At 34.3% G+C, this 17,660-nt stretch overlaps 2 protein-coding genes across 2 annotated transcripts; both read right to left on the bottom strand.

The window, feature by feature from the left end:
- Nucleotides 1-667: 667 nt before the first annotated feature.
- On the bottom strand, nucleotides 668-4,603 carry LOC110704145 (heat shock cognate 70 kDa protein-like). The gene is made up of 2 exons (XM_021881928.1): nucleotides 3,505-4,603; nucleotides 668-2,449 (listed from the first exon to the last, which is right to left on the bottom strand). Exons 1-2 carry the CDS (start codon nucleotides 3,716-3,718, stop codon nucleotides 933-935), a joined length of 1,731 nt encoding a protein of 576 aa, XP_021737620.1. The 5' UTR covers nucleotides 3,719-4,603; the 3' UTR covers nucleotides 668-932.
- Nucleotides 4,604-12,200: 7,597 nt separating this feature from the next.
- LOC110704144 (heat shock cognate 70 kDa protein-like) lies at nucleotides 12,201-16,135 on the bottom strand. Its single transcript, XM_021881927.1, has 2 exons — nucleotides 15,038-16,135; nucleotides 12,201-13,982 (listed from the first exon to the last, which is right to left on the bottom strand). The coding sequence occupies exons 1-2, from the start codon at nucleotides 15,249-15,251 to the stop codon at nucleotides 12,466-12,468; spliced, it is 1,731 nt and encodes a 576-aa protein (XP_021737619.1). The 5' UTR covers nucleotides 15,252-16,135; the 3' UTR covers nucleotides 12,201-12,465.
- Between the last annotated feature and the right edge of the window lie 1,525 nt (nucleotides 16,136-17,660).

Raw genomic sequence — 17,660 nt, 5'->3', positions numbered from 1 at the left:
AATTATGTGTTGAATTTGAAGTCTTGAATACTTGAATCTTACAGGTTAAAGAAATTAGTCAAATTACAGGTTAAAAAAATTACAGTATAAAGAAATTAGTAAATTACAGGTTTTTATTTTATTTTTTTTAATTAAAAAAAATCAGGTTTAGGCGGGTCGGGTTCAGGTCGACCCGTTTATAATCAGGTCGGGTTCAGGTTGGTTTTTTTGACCTGTTTAAGTAAACATGTCGGGTTCAGGTTGGGGGGTCCTGACCCGTTTATGTAAACAGGTCGACCTGAACCCGACCCGACCCGACCTGTTTGCCAGCCCTAGGATTTGTTGGTGGTAAGGGAAAGGGGGCTCTGGCAGAGAGGCAGGGGAAGGAAGAAGAAGATATTTTATTTTAATTCTTTAATATTTTAAAAAATCAATTAAAAAGTGACACGTGTCAAATTACCTTTTAAAATAGGTTAACAATTCAACACAACCGGTCATTAAATGAAAAAGGTTCATTTTCGGAAGATGGGGTTACAAGGTGGGATTATTTCTAGAATTCGAAAAGGTGGGATTATTTCTAGAATTCGAAAATGTGGGATTATTTTGAGCAGATGGGCGAAAGGTAGGATTATTATTTTCAACTTAATAGCTCAGGAGGTAGCCCAAATCCAAAAAAGCTTAAGGGGGGTATAAAGTAATTAAGTCTTGTTAAATGTCAATTCAATCTAAAAAGACCAAAAACATATTTTCACAAAAATAATTTGTAATCTGAAATTAATTTGTTACACCGTTACACGACCATAGACAAAAGCTAAGATTATACATGCATGTTAAGTGTATAATTTAGAAACCTGTAGCTAACGAGTAATGACATGAAATATCTCTAGCTGATAGCAGCACCTTTGTCAAGGCATGTCTCCAAATTATAAGGCCGAGAATTGTCTTGAGTTCATTCAACTTTTCCTCTTATTCAGAAACTCTCGAAACTTGTTCCAGCGAACTTCCACCATGTCCAACATACTTTCAGCATAATTCTGTAATGCAAGCTTTGCGTTGACAGCTTTTTTGTGCTGCTCGTCCTCTGCCTTGTAATTGTTGGCTTCCTCTACCATCCGATCAATCTCTTCTTTGGATAACCTACCACTGTGATTTGCAATACTGATTTGTTTTTTGTTGTCAGTGCCTATATGCTGCGCTGACACAGTAAGGATACCATCATTGTCGATTTCAAAGCAAACATCAAATTTTTCTTGACCTTGCGGTGCTGGAGGGATATCGTACAGAGTAAATGTACCTAAGAAGTTGTTGTCTTCAGCGATAGGTCTCTCACCCTCGTATACACTAAATGGAACGGTTGTCTCACCATCATAAGCAGTGAAAAGAATAGTTGACATTTTCACTGGAATGGTAGAATTTCTCGGGATCACAATATTCATTTCACCATAATAAAGCCTAACCCCAAGGGACAAAGGAGTAACATCTACTAGTGTGAAGTCTTTATTGTTACGTACACCGCTCAAGATTGCAGCTTGAATTGCAGCACCATATGCAACGGCCTCATCCGGGTTAATGCTTTGGCAAAGTTCCTTCCCTTTGAAAAAATCTTTCAACAATTCTTGAACTTTTGGAATTCTAGTTGACCCACCAACAAGAACAACATCATCAACATCACCCTTTTTCATATTGGCGTCTTCCAAACATCTCTTAACAGGATTTATACAATTTTTAAACAAATCCAGGTTCAACTTTTCAAACTTGGCACGGGAGATGGTTGAATAAAAATCAATACCCTCGTAGAGACAATCTACATCAATACTAGTCTCAGTAGCTGATGAAAGCATCCTTTTAGCCCTCTCACAAGCATATCTCAACCTCCCAATAGCCCTGCGCTCCTGACTGATGTCCTTGTTATGTTTCCTCTTAAATTCAGACACAAAGTAGTCAACCATTCTACTATCAAAATCCTGACCACCTAAATGAGTGTCTCCGTTAACAGCTTTCACTTCATAAGCCTGTTTACTAATTCTGACCAAAGATACATCAAATGTCCCACCGCCAAGATCAAAAACTAACACGTTCTTAGCCATGTCTTTCCTATCATTGCTCATATCGTTTAGACCATAGGCAATGGCAGCAGCAGTTGGCTCATTGATAATGTGCATGACATTGAGTCCAGCAATGGTACTGGCAGCTTTTGTTGCCTGACGCTGGGAATCATTGAAATAAGCCGGGACAGTGATAACAGCATTTTTCACTTCTGAGCCAAGGTAGGTCTCTGCAGTCTGTTTCATCTTCATTAGGACCATTGAAGAGATTTCCTCTGCAGAAAATTCCTTTTCTTCGCCCTTATAGGTGACTACAATAACAGGTTTGTCGTCTTCAGACGCAGAAATAACCTTAAAAGGCCAGAGTTTCATGTCATTCTGCACTATTTCATCAGTGAATCTTCTGCCAATAAGCCTCTTTGCATCTGTAGTTTATTCCAGTGGTTAAGAAAGCAATTATAAGAAATTGACAAATGTAATACAGCTATTGCATCAATTTGTTTCAAAATAAATTGCAAAACTTTGACTAAATGTGAGAGCTCTTGTTGCAATTTTATGAAACGGAGAAGTATAAACTCTTTTAAAATAAAATAAAAAACATAACTACATAAGTAGTTAAATGTGCTTTAGGAGACATATAAGAGTTAAAGAGTATATCTAACCCATTGTCTCTTTACGACGATTGTTTCATTTTTTTTATATATAAAATAATTACATTCTAATAACACTTTGCAATAATCATCAATCCGTTGTCTTCCTCTTACAATTTTTAAATACTTCAACTTTAATTCCCTACTTATCAATAACACTTATTCAAGTGATATCACTTTTGAATACAATATCAGATTTTTAGAATGCTATCTTCTCATATTGAGAAACGAAATTTGTTTCTCATGGAGAATATCACGTGAGAAACAAATTTTGTTTCACAATATGAGATATTAGACATCCCCGAGTGGAAGTGCTTGTTTACAATAAGTACTACATCCGTTAACTTTTAGTTGTAACAAAGGGTATTATTTATAAGACGTAACACAATGTATTTTTTATTGCAACTAAAAATTAACAAAAGTATTAAAAATGAACAACAATAATAAGTTTCAATTAATCGACGATAATTATTTGAAGTTTAAAGATTATTTCCCTTCAACTAAAATCAACTAGGAATAATTACTTTCTAAACCGGATGCTATCGACATATATTGGACACACATTATAAAGTCAATCTAGTAAAACATAATTACGGATTAATTAATAATTCTAGTGTACATTAAATATTTATTTGATAAAAATAATTTCATCTGGGTTTACGGTCAGTTTTAGCTAACATGGATGCTATTATATGGACACACGTTAGGATTTAGGAATATCATCTGTGACCAAACGTTGTTATACGAAGTATAATAAACGAAGCAAAATTATATTGTAACATGATATACATGAAGATTGAAGGATAGAGGTTAAGAGGTAGAAAACGAACCAAAAATAGTATTAATAGGATTAGAAGTAGCCTGATTTTTAGCAGCCTCGCCAACAAGACGCTGGGTTTGATTGAAAGCAACACAAGATGGTGTCGTTCTGTTTCCTTGATCATTGATAATGATTTCAACACGGCCGTGCTGCCATACTCCAACACAAGAGTATGTTGTCCCGAGATCGATTCCTATTGCCGGCAATTCTTTTTTACCTTCCATAGTTTTATTTGTTTAGACAGGATGGAAATTTGAGGGATTTAACGTCGGATAAGGGAAAGAAAGAACGGTTGGTTAGGGTATTTGTTTGAAGCAATTTATAACAGAGTAGTTTGACTTGCAAAATAAATTATGTGAAATTTGGAGTGTACACTACTTATAGGAAGGTCCGTAGGTGTAGAATACTTAGGATTTTTTAATTTTATCTTTTTAGGAAGTGTACACTACTTAGGATTGGGTAGAAAAAAGCCTTGAGCACGCCTGATCTGATCTTTATAGAAATAGAATAATTGAAGACAGATAGAACGTAGCTACGAGAAGAGAAGGTATGCCGCTTGTTCCTTCTACTTTTTACCGAATTAAATTGTTGTTCGGTCGTGGTACTTTGTTATGTGTACCCAGAAAAAGGGGAAAACTCTGGTTCGAAGACGGTTTTCAAGCTTACTAAAATCTTATAGGAAAATTTGAGTTTATAAATCCCAACTTTGGGCGATTTACGATGAAAAATCTCAACTATGCATTATCCCTCAAAAATCCCAACTTTGATACATATTTTCTTTTAAAGATCCCAACAGGTCACCAAACCTATTACTTTAGGTTACAATCCACGTGTCAACACGAGATTGGTAAAATAATAATTCAAAAAATAAATACTAAAAAGAATTAATTCAAAAAAAAAAAAACTAAATGAACCAAAAAAATCAAAACAGTAGCCCCTACCCCATCCCGGAAAACACCCTACCCACACCCCACCCTCGTCGGATTATCGCCCTCAACCCCGACAACCCCTCCCCATCCCCGGAATCCGACGACAAACCCTCTCCCACCCTCGAAAACCCACCCCTGTCCCTCCTCCCACCCTCGCGAAACCCACCCACTAACCCCCTAACCCGGAAAACACCCCTCCCCTAACCCCACCTTCGAAAACGCCCCCTTCCCCTTCCCCAACCGTGGATCGATTTCTGGGGTGGGGGAAGGGAGGGGGCGACTTCGAGGGTGGGGGTTTTGGGAGGGGGCTTTAAGGTTTAGGGTGGGAGGGTTTCACGAGGGTGGGGGGAGGGTTTTTTCGTCAGATTCCGGCGACATGAAGGGATTATTGGGGGTGGGGGAAGGGTGGGCGCCGTTTTACGGCGGCGGGGAGAGGTTTTCGGGGATGGGAGGCGATTTCCGGCGGGGTGCTGGGGTGGGGGTGAGGGTGAGGTGTTTTCTGGGATTGGGGTGGGAGCTGGGGGTTGGGTTTTTTTTAATTTTTTGAATAAATCAGATTTTTTTAAAAAATAACAATTATTAATTTTATTGTTTGGACCACTAAAATTTTGACAAGTGGCGATTTTATTTTAGAAAAAATGAGTTAACCTTCTCTTCAAGTAACCGGTCATCTGGTATCTATAAAATAAAATGAGTACCAAAGTTGAGATTTTTTAGGGATAATGCATAGTTGGGATTTTTCAAAGTAAACCACCCAAAGTTGGGATTTATAATCTCAATTTTCCAATCATTTAATGCAAGTAACCATTCATTCGTCAAATTCGTAAATATTTGCACCACAAAGAATCTAGCTATAGTCACATTTGTAAGTCGTTCATTTAAAATACTAATTGTAATTAAAAAAAAATATTTAAACCCTATGAGTTGTTTTTACAAACGAGTTTGGCAAATACTTTTAACAAAAAATAAATTAGAAAAAAAAAACTTGCCTTAATTATAAAAAATATATATATTGCGATATAAACAATTAAACATTTTTTTATTAAAAATAATAATAATAAAGATTTATATAAATACATACATTTTATTTATTTTTTATTTTTTTGAAAGAAGTCCTAAAGGACATTAAATTTCATTAATTATAGTCATACGACATCTACAATTGATAAGTAACGATAATGAAAACGAATTTAACACAATCAAACAAGAATTAATCGGGGAAGGGCTAAGAATCCAAATACATAAATACAACAATTCGACACATTCTCGAGTTGTTGTCTCATACAACTTTTTGAGTAGATCCGTCATCGCTTCGCAATTTTGGGAGTAAGTAAATTATTGTGCTGATTCCGACCCGTAATCCGAATCCGAGCCATAATCAATCGTAGCCCCGTAAAACCGCAGATCAAAATAAACACAAATAAAACCTTGTCTTTCGAAGGAGTCCGGAAAACCTTGTCATTCGAAGGAGATCAAGAAAACCTTGTCTTTCAAAAGAGATAAACCCTTTCTTTCGAGGGAGACATTATTGCAACAAAAAAAAAACAAAAAGCTTAAAAAAAATAATAAAGATTAGGGCTTTCCACCGGTGAAATCCATTGGAAGCCCCTTCAAATTGACAATGGAGGCTAGAGTTTAGGAGAGAGTTCAGAGAGGAGGCTAGGGTTTTTTTTTTTACATACATTTTATTTTAATTAAAATAATATTAATAATCTATACTTTGTTAAACCTCCATAATTCTCTCTTTAAACTTGTAAATACCTTTATCCCTATAAAAAAATCATGTAAAATCGAAGAGCATTAGAGCATCTCCAGTGGTTCAATTATAAGGACTTGCTTGCAATTTAAATAAAGTTCCTAACTACATGCTTATCACTGGAGAACAAAAAATTGAGCAACATGCAAGTAACTGTAGCCCAAACAAGCTACATGCTTGATAGAAAAAGAGAGAAATAAATTCTACTCATACTATACTATGTGTAAAATTATTTATTTAATTTTCATTGGAACAAGTTGTTGCTTAAAAGTATTGTAGCTTAGAAATTTATGTGGAAAAGCAAGCTACAATTTTTTATAGCTTGCCACCGGAGATTTTGATGTTCTTATCTTTAAAAAGCTTGCCACGGGAGATGCTCTTGTCTTTCCAAAAAAAAAAAAAAAAAAAAAAAAAATCCAAGAGAATTACTAACGTGCTACCGTCACGTGTTCAAACATTAAGGCTAATTAAAAATCTAGTCAGTTATAAATAAGTTTCAAAAGAAATGAACAAAAACAAATTAAGTCTTACAACTTGAAACCATGACCGTTATTCAAGACCCATTAAAAGTGGTAAATAAATCAACCCAAGTTTAAATAAATTCAAATTTAAAAAATAAAATAAATTCTAAACGGTAACCAACACTGCTCTCCAATATTTTAGGTGAGCATTCGAATTCCATATAATTCCTGCGTGTAATTCCTGATTTCATTCATCATCAATATTATTCCATAGTGCAAGGGTGGGTTTTTTTCTCCCAATTCTCAGGTTTTCCCATGGTAACATTATCTCACTTTTACTTGCTTTAATTTCTTCGTGGATGTTCTTAGTTGTTGTGCTTGCTTGTTCTTCATTGTTATGGGTCGATTGCAATTAGTTTGAGCTCTTAACCCTTACATAACTTAGTGCCTAAAATCAAGTTGTAAGCTTTGTCAAGTTGCTAATTGAATTTCTATCACTTTGTAATAAATGCTTAACTTGAATAAGTAATTTAATTTGATAACTTTCTTTTATTCGTGACTACTATAACATGATTAAAGTATGGGTTTTAATGTTCTTTTTATTCAACAATTTCTGCAAATAAGTTCTTTTTATTCAAATCAAACACCAAATAATATTACTAATTTAACAAGCGATGACAATCACTTGACAAACTGAACAAAAGAAATAGAACATCAAATTATTGAGCGATCAACCATTTTATAATCAATCTACCATGAATCATACGAGCCTAACATCTGCGTTTTATATAGAAATAGAAAGGGAAAGTATAAATTTCCCATTCCGATCCCATACAAAAACGAAAAATAGTTATTAGAAATATCCAACAAATGTAACAAAAATAAAAATATACTTGGCGACTTTTATTACACCTTGTTTTTGCAATAGGTCTAAGATGCATCCTCGTGCACTTATTTTAGATGCAACATCAACCCACAAGCCCAATTTCAAACGTGCCCCATTAAAAAAGCCCCAAACCAAAATGAGCCCACCCAAAAACTGAACATATGTTTAAATTACAGCCCACTCAACCATCACTTTCAACGGCTATTATTTTTTTTTTTTAAAAAAAAACGTCACTCTTAAATTTAAATTTCTGAAATTTATTATTCATTTATTTGATTTTCTCCCTCTAACAATCAAACACAATTCACTCTCTCTTCAAAACAACCATGAATATTTGAAATGAGATGAAAAATCAAACAAGTTCTCCCTTAAAAATGCAATTTAATGTAAATTTTACTTAATTTTGTTTGAATTTATATGTTTATCACTTAATTTTAAATTTTACTTAATTTTGTTTGGATATTGTTTTTTTTTTTTTTTTTTTTTTGAAACCTGTTTGGATATTGTTCGATACTCTATTGTTCGAAATATTCTTATGTTCATATTTTGAATACTTATGTTCACTTTTTGAAATACATATGTTCATATTTTTTATGCGTATGTTCACTTTCTTAGATGTTTATGTTCATATTTTGAATCCTTGTAATCTTTCTGAAATGCATATATTCACTTTCTAAATCCATATGTTCATATTTTTTATGTATATGTTCACTTTCTAAAATGCTTAATTATGTTCATACGCATTAAAAAATGAACCAATGCATATGTCACATTTAATACTTATGATGCATATGTTTCATTAATAATCATATTATTTTTTATTTCTTCAATTTTTATGTTCATAATTAAATGTCTTATATTCATAATAATATTTTATATGTTCATGATGTAAATATTCATAGTTAATATTTGTTGTTCATGAAATATTCTCATTAAATCTGTTTATGCATATGTTCTCTTTCTTAAATACACATGTTTATATTATTTACGCATATATTCACCTTTTAAATGCTTATATTCACTTAAAGGAAACAAATGCTTATGTTCATATTTTGAATTGTTATGTTTACTTTCTGAAATACAAATGTTCATATTTTTTATGCCTATATTCACTTTTTGAAAAGGTAATATTCACATTTAAGGGAACCTATGCATATGTTCATATTTTGCATGATTATGTTCATTGATAAAAAAAATGTAGAAAATCAGATGAAATTAATTAGCTCATAAGAAATCGAAATTTATACATAATACATCAAATTGATCGAACATAACCAAAAATCAGATGAAATTGAATAACTGATCAATCGAAACTAATCGAAGCTAACCTAAAATCATACAAAACACAATTACAACTGAAACTAACAAAAAAAAAAAATTAGAAATCAAAAAATTAAGCAACTAACCTGCATTGACGATGTCTTCGTCGAGAACAACCAATTCCATATTTATCCAATCGAAACAGATGCAATCGCAAAATAGAGGATAATTTTTCCAGAAAAAACAGAGAAAAAAGAAATTAAAGAAGGAGAAAAAACATAGAATAATTTTTCCAAGAAAAAAAACAGAGAACAAACTATAGTAATGAAAATTTTTATAGAAAACTTTGATGAGAATTAGGAAATACAAGAGAAGAGAGAGAATTGGAAAAGAAGAAACCAAATTTTTTTAAAAAGGAAACTAAGCTGCATTTTGAGCAGTGACATCTACTTCTAGGTGTAGGAGGTTACACCTAAGAATATGTGTTGCTGAACTTGATTGATAGAATTTGGGTGCACGCATAAGTTTAAACCCGAATATCATATACCAAGTCTATGATTTCATAAATTTATCATAAATTGTACAAATACGTTTGTGAGAGTTCATATGTCTCTCACTCTCTTGATAGAACCCCTAGTTTCTATCAATCATTGGTGGAACTCTTTTGATTAGCTCACCTCCTAACCCTTTTCACATACAACATATTTATAGTGGTTGTTCGCCACTCTCTAAATCTTTCTACACATGTCTAATATTACATGTATCTAGATTAGAGTTGTCAATTCGGGTAAACGGGTCGGGTTAGTGTGAGTTGGGTCATCTCGGGTCAGGTCAATACGGGCTAATGTCATAACATATGCGGGTCGGGTTCGGGTTGGGTCATGCTTGAGTCGGGTCACGTCGGGTCATACATCTTATCGGGTTTAGGTCATGTTACATTCGAGCCGGGTGAAAAATAGGTCGGGTTAAATTTGGCTCTTTACGATTTTAAACGAGTTAAGGTCGTTCTCGGGTTCGAGTCGGGTTCGGTTCAAGTCAATTATTTACGGGTTATAATTAGGTTGGGTCATTCTCGAGTTCAAGTCGGGTTCGGTTCAAGTAATTAATTTGCGGGTTATAATCAAGTCGGGTCATTTTCAAGTTAGGTCATTTTCGGGTTCGAGTCGGGTTCGGTTCAAGTGAATAATTTGCAGAAAACATGTTTCGTCCATGAGTAAAAACATGTTGTGAAACTAACCTCTTAAAATTCAAAGTGAAATATTAAAGGAATAGAGTTAGGATTCAATTTTCATTCCAATACCAACATGAGATAACGACCTATACATATTGATTTAATAACAAGTCGGGTTGAATTTGAGACAGGTCAATAACAAGTCGGGTTGATTTGGGCCGGATTTGAAACAGGTCGGGTAGAAATTCGAGTCGGGTTTGTAGCAGGTCGGGTAAAATTCGGGTCGGGTTAGGAACAGGTCGGGTTGAATTCGGGTCATGTTAAGAACAAGTCAGGTTAAATTCGGGTTTTAACGGGTTAAAACAACGGGTTTGGGTCAATTTTGTTTCAGGTCGAGTTCGGTTCAGATCAATAATTTACGGGTTACATTCAGGTTGGGTCGTTTCTAGGTCGGTTAATGTTCCGATTCGGGTCTCAAATACTCGGGTCAACTCGGGTCTATGGTTGGTTTCATGTCGGGTTCGGGTCACCATTTTTTTGGGTTCAGACGGGTCAGTTAATAAGTCGGGTTAGAGTCGATATTTCGAGTCGGGTCAGCTTTTGACAGCTAAGCCCAGACCATCTCTAGCAGACTAGCACGCACATTCCGAAAGAGTAGATGTTAATCAACTCAATGTAACGTAACTTTTCTGTATTAATTACATACTCCGTATACAAAGTATTTTTGAATAAATAAAAAAACATTAAAGTATTTTTGTTACTCTGTAGATTTTCTACACTAAAATAGATGTAATAAGACCATAATTGATTTATTAAGGGCTTGTTTGGAATTATTTTTGGTTTTCAGTTTTCTTTTTTTTTTTAAACTAAAAACCAAAAACAGGAAAAGAGAAAAAGGTGTTTTCACTTTTTGTTGTCGGTTTTCAAAATCATCATGATTATAAGTCTAAATAATTTTTGATTCATTATGTGACACATATAATATACTTTTAAAAAATAAAAAACCAAAAAAACAGAAAACCACAGCGATGTCAAACGAACCCTTATTAATTAGTATTGTATTTTGTGTATGTTAACAAACCAATAAAATTGGAAAGTAGGTAAATTTATTAGAAAAGATTTTACAACATTGTACACGAGCTTAAGAAAACATAGCTTCAAATAAGACTCATATCTATAGTACTACAGAAAGAGAAAGGACATCTTGGTCGACTTTTTTAAAAATACCCTTATCCATATCTAAATTTACTATTTCAATTTTTTTTTAATTACCCTCTTTTTTAAAAAACTACCATCCTTTTAAAAAAAAACTACCATCTTAATAAAAACTAGATGAAGCCCGTGCGATGCACGGTTTGTTTGATTTTTTTTAAATAATTTTTTTTTTTTGTATTTATGAGCCTAAAATTTGTTATATATTTAGATCAAATTCCTAATATTAAAAGATTTTATATAATATTTAATTAATTTAAACTTAAAAATCTCATTCGCCAATTTTGTTTACATGACATTTAAATTATATAATTATAAAAGAAATTAATAATCTCTTATTTAATTGTCTACTACTAAGATTTATAATCCTACATGGCGCGCTGAGAAAATTAGATCCTACGTGGCTCTCTAAAAACTCGGGAAAAAACTCCCCTTTATATATATATATTAGATTTAAAAAAAAAAAACATTAACATTTTTTTTCAACAATTTTGTAATCAACTAATATTTTTTTATTAGAGTATGAAATAAATACAAAAATCCAACTTGATATAATACTTATATTGTACACGCACGCATCGTGTGCGTCTCTTAGCTTGCCTATCTAATTAATATAGATTGTCAAAAATCGATTCAAAAAGCGACGGTCAGCTGGGTCACTGGTTGTGATGGGGTTTAGGATTTGTTGGTGGTAAGGGAAAGGGGGCTCTGGCAGGGAGGCAGGGGAAGGAAGAAGAAGATATTTTATTTTAATTCTTTAATATTTTAAAAAATCAATTAAAAAGTGACACGTGTCAAATTACCTTTTAAAATAGGTTAACAATTCAACACAACCGGTCATTAAATGAAAAAGGTTCATTTTCGGAAGATGGGGTTACAAGGTGGGATTATTTCTAGAATTCGAAAAGGTGGGATTATTTCTAGAATTCGAAAATGTGGGATTATTTTGAGCAGATGGGCGAAAGGTAGGATTATTATTTTCAACTTAATAGCTCAGGAGGTAGCCCAAATCCAAAAAAGCTTAAGGGGGGTATAAAGTAATTAAGTCTTGTTAAATGTCAATTCAATCTAAAAAGACCAAAAACATATTTTCACAAAAATAATTTGTAATCTGAAATTAATTTGTTACACCGTTACACGACCATAGACAAAAGCTAAGATTATACATGCATGTTAAGTGTATAATTTAGAAACCTGTAGCTAACGAGTAATGACATGAAATATCTCTAGCTGATAGCAGCACCTTTGTCAAGGCATGTCTCCAAATTATAAGGCCGAGAATTGTCTTGAGTTCATTCAACTTTTCCTCTTATTCAGAAACTCTCGAAACTTGTTCCAGCGAACTTCCACCATGTCCAACATACTTTCAGCATAATTCTGTAATGCAAGCTTTGCGTTGACAGCTTTTTTGTGCTGCTCGTCCTCTGCCTTGTAATTGTTGGCTTCCTCTACCATCCGATCAATCTCTTCTTTGGATAACCTACCACTGTGATTTGCAATACTGATTTGTTTTTTGTTGTCAGTGCCTATATGCTGCGCTGACACAGTAAGGATACCATCATTGTCGATTTCAAAGCAAACATCAAATTTTTCTTGACCTTGCGGTGCTGGAGGGATATCGTACAGAGTAAATGTACCTAAGAAGTTGTTGTCTTCAGCGATAGGTCTCTCACCCTCGTATACACTAAATGGAACGGTTGTCTCACCATCATAAGCAGTGAAAAGAATAGTTGACATTTTCACTGGAATGGTAGAATTTCTCGGGATCACAATATTCATTTCACCATAATAAAGCCTAACCCCAAGGGACAAAGGAGTAACATCTACTAGTGTGAAGTCTTTATTGTTACGTACACCGCTCAAGATTGCAGCTTGAATTGCAGCACCATATGCAACGGCCTCATCCGGGTTAATGCTTTGGCAAAGTTCCTTCCCTTTGAAAAAATCTTTCAACAATTCTTGAACTTTTGGAATTCTAGTTGACCCACCAACAAGAACAACATCATCAACATCACCCTTTTTCATATTGGCGTCTTCCAAACATCTCTTAACAGGATTTATACAATTTTTAAACAAATCCAGGTTCAACTTTTCAAACTTGGCACGGGAGATGGTTGAATAAAAATCAATACCCTCGTAGAGACAATCTACATCAATACTAGTCTCAGTAGCTGATGAAAGCATCCTTTTAGCCCTCTCACAAGCATATCTCAACCTCCCAATAGCCCTGCGCTCCTGACTGATGTCCTTGTTATGTTTCCTCTTAAATTCAGACACAAAGTAGTCAACCATTCTACTATCAAAATCCTGACCACCTAAATGAGTGTCTCCGTTAACAGCTTTCACTTCATAAGCCTGTTTACTAATTCTGACCAAAGATACATCAAATGTCCCACCGCCAAGATCAAAAACTAACACGTTCTTAGCCATGTCTTTCCTATCATTGCTCATATCGTTTAGACCATAGGCAATGGCAGCAGCAGTTGGCTCATTGATAATGTGCATGACATTGAGTCCAGCAATGGTACTGGCAGCTTTTGTTGCCTGACGCTGGGAATCATTGAAATAAGCCGGGACAGTGATAACAGCATTTTTCACTTCTGAGCCAAGGTAGGTCTCTGCAGTCTGTTTCATCTTCATTAGGACCATTGAAGAGATTTCCTCTGCAGAAAATTCCTTTTCTTCGCCCTTATAGGTGACTACAATAACAGGTTTGTCGTCTTCAGACGCAGAAATAACCTTAAAAGGCCAGAGTTTCATGTCATTCTGCACTATTTCATCAGTGAATCTTCTGCCAATAAGCCTCTTTGCATCTGTAGTTTATTCCAGTGGTTAAGAAAGCAATTATAAGAAATTGACAAATGTAATACAGCTATTGCATCAATTTGTTTCAAAATAAATTGTAAAACTTTGACTAAATGTGAGAGCTCTTGTTGCAATTTTATGAAACGGAGAAGTATAAACTCTTTTAAAATAAAATAAAAAACATAACTACATAAGTAGTTAAATGTGCTTTAGGAGACATATAAGAGTTAAAGAGTATATCTAACCCATTGTCTCTTTACGACGATTGTTTCATTTTTTTTATATATAAAATAATTACATTCTAATAACACTTTGCAATAATCATCAATCCGTTGTCTTCCTCTTACAATTTTTAAATACTTCAACTTTAATTCCCTACTTATCAATAACACTTATTCAAGTGATATCACTTTTGAATACAATATCAGATTTTTAGAATGCTATCTTCTCATATTGAGAAACGAAATTTGTTTCTCATGGAGAATATCACGTGAGAAACAAATTTTGTTTCACAATATGAGATATTAGACATCCCCGAGTGGAAGTGCTTGTTTACAATAAGTACTACATCCGTTAACTTTTAGTTGTAACAAAGGGTATTATTTATAAGACGTAACACAATGTATTTTTTATTGCAACTAAAAATTAACAAAAGTATTAAAAATGAACAACAATAATAAGTTTCAATTAATCGACGATAATTATTTGAAGTTTAAAGATTATTTCCCTTCAACTAAAATCAACTAGGAATAATTACTTTCTAAACCGGATGCTATCGACATATATTGGACACACATTATAAAGTCAATCTAGTAAAACATAATTACGGATTAATTAATAATTCTAGTGTACATTAAATATTTATTTGATAAAAATAATTTCATCTGGGTTTACGGTCAGTTTTAGCTAACATGGATGCTATTATATGGACACACGTTAGGATTTAGGAATATCATCTGTGACCAAACGTTGTTATACGAAGTATAATAAACGAAGCAAAATTATATTGTAACATGATATACATGAAGATTGAAGGATAGAGGTTAAGAGGTAGAAAACGAACCAAAAATAGTATTAATAGGATTAGAAGTAGCCTGATTTTTAGCAGCCTCGCCAACAAGACGCTGGGTTTGATTGAAAGCAACACAAGATGGTGTCGTTCTGTTTCCTTGATCATTGATAATGATTTCAACACGGCCGTGCTGCCATACTCCAACACAAGAGTATGTTGTCCCGAGATCGATTCCTATTGCCGGCAATTCTTTTTTACCTTCCATAGTTTTATTTGTTTAGACAGGATGGAAATTTGAGGGATTTAACGTCGGATAAGGGAAAGAAAGAACGGTTGGTTAGGGTATTTGTTTGAAGCAATTTATAACAGAGTAGTTTGACTTGCAAAATAAATTATGTGAAATTTGGAGTGTACACTACTTATAGGAAGGTCCGTAGGTGTAGAATACTTAGGATTTTTTAATTTTATCTTTTTAGGAAGTGTACACTACTTAGGATTGGGTAGAAAAAAGCCTTGAGCACGCCTGATCTGATCTTTATAGAAATAGAATAATTGAAGACAGATAGAACGTAGCTACGAGAAGAGAAGGTATGCCGCTTGTTCCTTCTACTTTTTACCGAATTAAATTGTTGTTCGGTCGTGGTACTTTGTTATGTGTACCCAGAAAAAGGGGAAAACTCTGGTTCGAAGACGGTTTTCAAGCTTACTAAAATCTTATAGGAAAATTTGAGTTTATAAATCCCAACTTTGGGCGATTTACGATGAAAAATCTCAACTATGCATTATCCCTCAAAAATCCCAACTTTGATACATATTTTCTTTTAAAGATCCCAACAGGTCACCAAACCTATTACTTTAGGTTACAATCCACGTGTCAACACGGGATTGGTAAAATAATAATTCAAAAAATAAATACTAAAAAGAATTAATTCAAAAAAAAAAAACTAAATGAACCAAAAAAATCAAAACAGTAGCCCCTACCCCATCCCGGAAAACACCCTACCCACACCCCACCCTCGTCGGATTATCGCCCTCAACCCCGACAACCCCTCCCCATCCCCGGAATCCGACGACAAACCCTCTCCCACCCTCGAAAACCCACCCCTGTCCCTCCTCCCACCCTCGCGAAACCCACCCACTAACCCCCTAACCCGGAAAACACCCCTCCCCTAACCCCACCTTCGAAAACGCCCCCTTCCCCTTCCCCAACCGTGGATCGATTTCTGGGGTGGGGGAAGGGAGGGGGCGACTTCGAGGGTGGGGGTTTTGGGAGGGGGCTTTAAGGTTTAGGGTGGGAGGGTTTCACGAGGGTGGGGGGAGGGTTTTTCGTCAGATTCCGGCGACATGAAGGGATTATTGGGGGTGGGGGAAGGGTGGGCGCCGTTTTACGGCGGCGGGGAGAGGTTTTCGGGGATGGGAGGCGATTTCCGGCGGGGTGCTGGGGTGGGGGTGAGGGTGAGGTGTTTTCTGGGATTGGGGTGGGAGCTGGGGGTTGGGTTTTTTTTAATTTTTTGAATAAATCAGATTTTTTTTAAAAATAACAATTATTAATTTTATTGTTTGGACCACTAAAATTTTGACAAGTGGCGATTTTATTTTAGAAAAAATGAGTTAACCTTCTCTTCAAGTAACCGGTCATCTGGTATCTATAAAATAAAATGAGTACCAAAGTTGAGATTTTTTAGGGATAATGCATAGTTGGGATTTTTCAAAGTAAACCACCCAAAGTTGGGATTTATAATCTCAATTTTCCAATCATTTAATGCAAGTAACCATTCATTCGTCAAATTCGTAAATATTTGCACCACAAAGAATCTAGCTATAGTCACATTTGTAAGTCGTTCATTTAAAATACTAATTGTAATTAAAAAAAAATATTTAAACCCTATGAGTTGTTTTTACAAACGAGTTTGGCAAATACTTTTAACAAAAAATAAATTAGAAAAAAAAAACTTGCCTTAATTATAAAAAATATATATATTGCGATATAAACAATTAAACATTTTTTTATTAAAAATAATAATAATAAAGATTTATATAAATACATACATTTTATTTATTTTTTATTTTTTTGAAAGAAGTCCTAAAGGACATTAAATTTCATTAATTATAGTCATACGACATCTACAATTGATAAGTAACGATAATGAAAACGAATTTAACACAATCAAACAAGAATTAATCGGGGAAGGGCTAAGAATCCAAATACATAAATACAACAATTCGACACATTCTCGAGTTGTTGTCTCATACAACTTTTTGAGTAGATCCGTCATCGCTTCGCAATTTTGGGAGTAAGTAAATTCTTGTGCTGATTCCGACCCGTAATCCGAATCCGAGCCATAATCAATCGTAGCCCCGTAAAACCGCAGATCAAAATAAACACAAATAAAACCTTGTCTTTCGAAGGAGTCCGGAAAACCTTGTCATTCGAAGGAGATCAAGAAAACCTTGTCTTTCAAAAGAGATAAACCCTTTCTTTCGAGGGAGACATTATTGCAACAAAAAAAAAAACAAAAAGCTTAAAAAAAATAATAAAGATTAGGGCTTTCCACCGGTGAAATCCATTGGAAGCCCCTTCAAATTGACAATGGAGGCTAGAGTTTAGGAGAGAGTTCAGAGAGGAGGCTAGGGTTTTTTTTTTACATACATTTTATTTTAATTAAAATAATAT

The sequence above is a fragment of the Chenopodium quinoa genome, unplaced genomic scaffold (assembly GCF_001683475.1).
Source record: "Chenopodium quinoa cultivar QQ74 unplaced genomic scaffold, ASM168347v1, whole genome shotgun sequence".
Lineage (NCBI taxonomy): Eukaryota > Viridiplantae > Streptophyta > Magnoliopsida > Caryophyllales > Amaranthaceae > Chenopodium > Chenopodium quinoa.
This window is presented reverse-complemented; position numbering and strand designations above follow the sequence as displayed.